The following is a 7,653-nucleotide window of genomic DNA, read 5'->3' as shown; positions in this document are numbered from 1 at the left end:
TGATTCCCTGTTCTGGTCATTCCCTCTGGGGCACCTGGCATTGGCCACTGTCGGAAGACCGGATACTGGGCTAGATGGACCTTTTGTCTGACCCAGTGTGGCCATTCTTATGTTCCAGCTGTTCAGCCTCCTTGATACCTGTGATGTCATAATCCTGCTCAGTTCTCCAGTCTTCCATGGAGTCTGGATGGAAAGACAGGGTAGATGTAACCTACTGAGCTGGGTCTGTAAGAGAACCAGTGTTCAGGGAGAGAGGGGCTCCTTGGAGAGCAGAGTCAGGGCTCCGTTAAAGAGCTGGAGACAAGGGCCTGGCCTGAGTGTAACCGACCAAACTTTGATTATACCCGTACCCGTAATAATTCCATTGTATTGCAGGGACAGTGAACAGGTTCAGTCTGTTCTGACAGCGGAACTCCCACCTATGGAGAACACCACAAATCTTCACATTGGGACAGCTGGGGATGCCAGTAGCCAGAGTTGCTCCGATGTGGAGGAAAGACACCACAGTGTAGTAAAGCTGCTCAGACTAAACAAAAAAAAATCCTTCTGTTAATAAGACGACAATCTGTGGGTTAACTAAGACGCCTCATAAATCGAAATATGCTCTTATCATTACAGCAATACAGCACATACCAGTCAAAGAAACATAACAGTATCTAATATACAGATTTCTTCAGTACTGAAAGGTACACGGGCAACTAATCCTATGCATTGAAAGCATGCGCTGCTTATTTGGCATTTTTTGTCCTCACACCCTCCTGAGCTGACCAAGCAGCAAGCACCCTGTTCTTTGAATAGGCTGGGATCCTTCTCCTGGCAGTTATCTGCTTGCTGCAGGTGGCCAAAGGAGGCCTGCGAACATCAGCCCTCAGGGCAGAGATCTTCAGCGCCCTTCCAATATGGCCGTCTCTCTCTGGGTCTGGCTGAACTGGCGGAACAGGTTGGCACCCTCTTTTTTTAAAATTTGGGAGTGGAATTGGCCCTCCACCCTTGGTGATGCTCTACTGAGCATATGTGACCCAAAGCGCCCTCTAGTCACACCCTACATGTGATGGTAATAATCTTTGTACGAAATATGCCTTGTGAGGTACCATTTGAAAACTATCAACTCTCTGGTCAATAAGATTATGATGCAACATTACATAGAGAGTTATGAGTTGCCCCTGTACGACATTACTTGTGAAAACCCAACAGCCCCTCCCAGGCAAACGCTGGTGAAGAGGTCTGTTCTAAACAAAGGAATGGGGGGTTATATAAGCAGCAAACAGGGTCATTAAGACAGCAGGGGAAGGAGATGGCAGTGAACAGAGCAATTTACATCTCAGCAACTGCAAGTGGGGAGAGGGGGAGGGAGAAGAGCACAAATTATGTTGATAGACCTTGGTTGCTGGCAGGCAGGATCCAACCTGGGACTTCTGGAGCTTAGTGCATGAGCCTCAACTGCATGAACTAAGAGCCAACCAGCTGTTAGCGAGGGCTGTAGAGCAGACTCATTGAACTGCCTCTAAATGGTCTCGGTGCCACTAGATAGGACAGAGCACCACACCCAGGAGGTGTGTGAGTTACAGACTTCCCCTCGCTGAGGAAGCATGTCCCGAGCTCAGAGCAGGGCCGCCGGGGGGGGGGCAAGAGGGGCGATTTGCCCCAGTTCCCGGGTCCCGCAGGGGCCCCCACGAGTGTTTTTCAGGGCCCCTGGAGTGGGGTCCTTCACTCACTCCAGGGGGCCCGGAAAACTCTTCCTCTCCCGTCTTCGCCGGCGGGGGGGGGGGGGGGTCGTTCCACTCCGGGGCGGAAGGACTCCCCGCCGGTGAATTATCGTCGAAGCGGGACCCGCCGCTGGGTCTTCGGCGGTAATTTGGCGGCGGGGGGCCCTTCCGTTCCAGGACCCGCCGCCGAAGTGCCCCGAAGACCTGCGGCGGGCCCGCTTCGGCGGTAATTCGGCGGCGGGGGGCCCTTCCGTTCCGGGACCCGCCGTCGAAGTGCCCCGAAGACCTGCGGCGGGCCCGCTTCGGCGGTAATTCGGCGGCGGGGGGCCCTTCCGTTCCGGGACCCGTCGCCGAAGTGCTCCGAAGACCCGCGGTGGGCCCGCTTCGGCGGTAATTCGGTGGCGGGGGCCCCCCGCCGCGGGTCTTCGGGGCACTTTGGCGGTGGGTCCTGGAACGGAAGGGCCCCCCGCCGCCGAAATACTGCTGAAGCGGGGGCCCCCCACCGCCGAAGACCCCGGGCCCCCGGAATCCTCTGGGTGGCCCTGGCTCAGAGACTTCCCAGTTGAAATCCCAGACGAGCCCCCACATGTAACATTGACAGACCCCGGTTGGTGGCGAGCGGGACTTAACCTAGAACTTACTGCATGAATCTCTACTGGATGAGCTAAAAGGCTGCAGCACAGACTCATTTTATCTCCCTCTCATTAAGTGGTCTTGGTGCCACTTGATAGGACCGGACAACTCACCCAGGAGGTGTGGGTTACACACGGAGCCTTCACCACCAGACTTCAGGTCGCCTTCCTCACAGTTTGGATAAACTTTGCTTTGAGGGGATCCTTTAGAACAGTGGCTCTCAACCTTTTCTGTTGTGTATTTGGTTGTCATGGTTTTTGTTCCTATGGCAACTGAGTTAGATTATTAGGGGATAGCCTGGCCAGCTTCGGCCGGTTGAGTGAGCTCTGTGTCTGTAAATAAAATGGTAGTTTTGTAGCTGTCTGCTGTCTGGCCTCAAGTGATTTCTTCCTAAACCGGCTGCCCCCAAGGATATAACCTTTTCAGTCTACTGTGCCCCTTTCAGGAGTCTGATTTGTCTTGTGTAGACCCAGGTTTCACCTCACTTAGAAACGACTTGTTTACAAAATCAGATCTAAAATACAGACGTGTCACAGCACACTCTTACTGACAAATTGATGGCTTTCTCCTTTTGTCTGTATGAAATTTTAATCTGTACTTATTTCATTAGTGCTTGTTATGTAGCCTTCTGTAAAACTAGGCAAATACTGCCAGGAGTTGATGTGCTCCCTAGAAGACCTCTGTGTACCCCGTGCCCCTGGTTGACAACCACTGCTTTAGAAGAATCAGCTTCCAAGACTCAATGGACTAGAAAAGAAAGGGGAAGACAACCCCACATTCTTTCACCTAAGAAAACAAAAGCACCAGCACCTTTGGGCCCCTGGAAGAGAGCCTGAGCAAGGGGAGAGCCAGTCACCATTTTGCTGGGAGACTGTGGCTGAGAGAAACCATCTTGAACAGAGCTTGTGTGAAATAGGGCATACATTTATATTGGTGAGAGTAATTAATCACTGGAGCAATTTACCAAAGGTTGTAGTGGATTCTCCATCACTGACAACTTTTAAATCAAGACGGGATGTTTTTCTAAAAGATCTGCTGTAGGAATGATTTTGGGGAAGTTTTCTGGCCTGTGTGATACAGCAGCATTCCGGCCTTGGAATCTGTGAAAGCACCTTTCAAAGGGCAGTACAGGTTAGTAGACTATTAAACACATGAGGAAACTGAGGTACAGAGAGGCGACTCATCCAGGCTTATGCAACAGGTCAGTGGCAGAACTGCGACTGCACTGAGGTTTCCTGACTGCCCAGCCAGTGCTCTGCCCATTGGAACACACTGTCTCCTCAATAGTACATTATATTCCCTGAAAATAAATTCTGAATAAGAAAAGGAGAGCATTCACGTCAGCAATCAGATTTCTTGGAGTTCTGCTCATCCAATCAGGGAACAGAAGTCAAGTCATATGACCTGAGTGTCCAATCCACACACTGTGAGTTTTAACTAGCAAACTGATTCCTGAAGAAGAATTATTCATTGAACTCACCCCGGGATTATTTTTGAAATAGGGATAAATTTGAGTGCCCTGTAAGCTTCTTAAGGAGAATTTTGAAGAGGAAATGGGATGGGTTCACAGCCTAAATTATTCCCCATGAATTATTTGCTTGGCTGTAAAGCTAAGTGCTTCCATACCCGCTACATATCGGCAAGTACTGCCAACCCAATACATTCAGACATCACAAGTCAGGCCTCCCAAATCATGAGATTTTAAAATTATCTGGGGGATTCTTTTGATTTGCCTTATACTTTTTGAATCATTGGGGGGTCCCATTTTGAACATGACGGGCTAGACATTTACTATTTTTTAAATGAAAGTGGAGATTCTTGTGTGCTCGGGGGTGGCCCCACTCCGGGGTACTCTCTCCGCACCGGCCGCTTCCCTGACCCCTGATTAGCACATTAAGTTCAAACCAAATACAATGTATTAAACAGCAACTGTAAGGGAAACAAGGAAAAATGGAAGAGGGTTAAGGGGAACAAGGGACCCACCCTGTGGGCTCGGGGGCATCACACCCGGCGTCTCTGAGACGTGAGGGCAGGTCACAGCCTGTTCCTCACACTCCCGGCCCCTCGCAGGCCTCAGGCTCTAGCCAGCTGGGCCCTTTGCCCCAGCATTGCCCCCCCCCCATCCCCGGTCAGGGTCACATTCCCTCCCCCGGAGTCCGGGCTGTGTGTCTGGGGGTATCTCCCTGCGCTGGGCCCCTGCCCAGGGCCCCCCTTGCTCTCCCCAGCCACTCCCCGCGCCCAGCTCCAGCGTGACCGGCACCCGCAGTCCCGGCTCTGGTCCCGCAGCTCCCCGCTGCAGCTTGGCCCTGGCTCCCTGACGGCGCGTCTGGTCTGTGCTGCCCGTTCCCAGCTGCTCTAGCTACCCTATCTCTGGCTGCTGCTCTCCCCTTAGCTCTGCCCCGCTCGCCTCAGGCAGCTCCCCTCACACGGAGGATGGGATCCTGGTTCCCTCATTGGCCGGCCTGTGTGAGGGAGCGATTCTGGCGGGACCCAACTGAGAGTGCCAAATCAGGACCAATTGCTCAAACAGGGCAGTCACAGCCCTAGGCTGGGGTTTTTCCACCTCTAAGGCCAACCAAACCAGCCAGACAAAAAGGACTTTGGTCTCACCCCACTGGCTAACCACAAGTCACACAAGCAATTTCCTTAGACACTCCAGTCTCCCAGCATCACCACCAGTGCACTCGTCCTGGGGATGAATGGTTATGAAAACCAACACCCCAATAAAAGAAAACGGTTCCCTCGATCCCAAAGGACCAAGCCCCAGACCCAGGTCAATATACACATCAGATCTTACCCACAAATCACGCTGTTGCCAATCCTTTAGAATCTAAAATCTAAAGGTTTATTTACAAAGGGAAAAAGGTGGAAATGAGAGGTAGAATTGGTTAAATGGAATCAATTACATACAGTAATGGCAAAGTTCTTAGTTCAGGCTTGCAGCAGTGCTGGAGTAAACTGCAGGTTCAAATTGAGTCTCTGGAATGCATCCCCCACTGGGATGGGTCGTTCAGTCCCTTGTGTAAAGCTTCAGTTTGTAGCAAAGTCCTTCCAGAGGTCAGAAGCAGGATTGAAGACCAGATGGAGATGAGGCATTAGCCATATATAGACTTTTCCAGGTGTAAGAATCCCTTTGTCTTCACTGTGGAAATTTACAGCAAAATGGAGCCTGGAGTCACATGGGCCAGTCCCTGCATACTTTGCTGAGTCACAAGGCGTGTCTGCCTTCTCTCCATGGGTCCATTGTGTAGCCGATGGCCCTTAATGGGCCATCAAGCCAGCTATGCAGGGCTGACATCAGCTTGTCTGGGACACTTCCCAGAGGCAGAGCATAAAACAAAATATAGACATTACAGAGCCAATACTTATAACTTCAACTACAAAATGATACACAGACATACAGACAGCATAATCATAACCAGCAACCCAGAACCTGGTCTTAGACACCTTATATGACCCCCTTTACTTAGGATTTGGTGCCACTACAGGACCTTGGTTGCAACCCATGTTCTATATGGTCCCCATTTATATCAATAACGTCACACCCTGTCAATCAGGCTCACCTGGAGCGTTGGCATTTCCCCCTTGGCCCTGGGGACTGTCAGTCTCAGGATCCTGATTTCTCTTCATCCATTCCCCTTTCTTTTGGTACTGGGAGAGGCCAGCCAAAAAACCCACTAAGTGTCAGTGGGGGGCAGCAGCCCCATCCTGCTGGCCGAGATCCAATCTTCAGAGCAGCCCCCTTGGACTGAACTGGAAATTGGGATTCAAAACACACACACGTCCAGCTCCTAATGCTTTGAGCTCCAAACAGTTCTTAGATCTGGCTGAGGTTCCACCCTCACAAGCTCTTCATCCACCCACCCTCCAGTCCCTCTTCTGAGTGCACGGGCAGCCCGGGGCTGCACTGACAATACCTTCAGACTCAGACCAAAGGGCTATCCAGCCCAGTATCCTGTCTTCCGACAGTGGCCAGTGGCAGGTGCCCCAAACGGAATGAACACAGCAGGTAATCATCAAGTCATCCATCCTCTGTCATCCATTCCCAGCTTCTGGCAAACAGAGGCTAGGGACACCATTCCTGCCCATCCTGCTAATAGCCATTGATGGACCTATCCTCCATGAATCAATATAGCTCCTTTTTGAACCTCGTTATACTATTGGCCTTCACAACTCTCTCTGGCAAGGAGTTCCAGGGGTTGACGGTGCGTTGCGTGAAAAAAATACTTTCTTGTGTTTGTTTTAAACCTGCTGCCTATTAGTTTCATTTGGTGGCCCCTTGTTCTTGTATTATGAGGAGGAGTAAATAACACTTCCTAATTTACTTTCTCTATACCACTCATGATTTTATAGACCTCTGTCATATCCCCCTTAGTCGCCTCTTTGCCAAGCTGAAAAATCGCAGTCTTATTAATCTCTCCTCATACAGAAGCTGTTCAATACCCCAATCATTCTTATTGCCCTTTTCTAAACCATTTCCAATTCCAATATATCTTTTTTGAGGTGGGGCGACCACATCTGCACACAGTATTCAAGGACAGGCCCTGGTAGCACATCTCTGATGAACCTTTGCTAGCAGGGAGCTGGAGAGGGTCCTAGAGCAGTTGTGGAGGCACAAGGATTGTGGGTGGGTGGGCTGAGCTCCCAGTGGATCCCTGAGATCTGTGCATAACTCTGGAGATCCCTGGATCCTTGGTCCCCCTTTACATTCAGAGAGAAGAAAGGGACCTCCCCTCCTGGAAAAATCTGAGGGAAATTGCCATATACAGAGCCTTGTGGAATCTCCCTGGCCTGCCCTGAAACCTGGGTTTCTAATGCAGGAAAGGGGGCTGCTGGGGAAAAATCTGGTCCTATATTATAATAATTATTATTTATTATATTTTATTTCAGCGAGATCACAGCTGTGACAACATCATTGTTACCACTCGGCCACCCCCAAGGTTTCCTTGTGACTAATTGGAACCATAAGGAATAGAGCCTGCAGCAGGGCTGCCACTGCAGTCCATCTGGATAGCATCACCCCACATCCCCTGTGATTTGGCCTCCTGCAGTTTGCCCTTGGCTGTCACAGGGGTTACAGCTGGTGCACACTGAGCCAAGCAGCTGAGGTTCCCTGATGGCCAAGTGGCCCCCAAGGGAATGTGCAGACAGGCTTCATAAAGACAGTAGCTGCCCTATCTGAACAGATGCTGCCTGCTGCCCAGGCAGCCTCTCCGATGACTACATCTGCCCATGCTCCATGGTGAGTAATTTAATCTACACAGAAATCTGACATTCAAAGCGAGTTTGCAGTGTTAAAACCCTGATGCCCCAA

General features: G+C 50.8%; 1 protein-coding gene across 1 annotated transcript in view; it reads right to left on the bottom strand.

The window, feature by feature from the left end:
* Positions 1-2,575, bottom strand: part of LOC123362533 — an 8,887-nt gene extending 6,312 nt beyond the window's left edge. Inside the window, exons 1-2 of the mRNA XM_045002900.1 lie at positions 2,453-2,575; positions 351-419 (exon numbers count right to left, since the gene is read on the bottom strand). Coding sequence (XP_044858835.1) covers positions 351-365 — 15 coding nt within the window. The 5' untranslated portion in view covers positions 366-419; positions 2,453-2,575. The remainder of the gene's footprint in view (positions 1-350; positions 420-2,452) is intronic.
* Between the last annotated feature and the right edge of the window lie 5,078 nt (positions 2,576-7,653).

The sequence above is a fragment of the Mauremys mutica genome, chromosome 1, assembly GCF_020497125.1.
Source record: "Mauremys mutica isolate MM-2020 ecotype Southern chromosome 1, ASM2049712v1, whole genome shotgun sequence".
NCBI lineage: Eukaryota > Metazoa > Chordata > Testudines > Geoemydidae > Mauremys > Mauremys mutica.
This window is presented reverse-complemented; position numbering and strand designations above follow the sequence as displayed.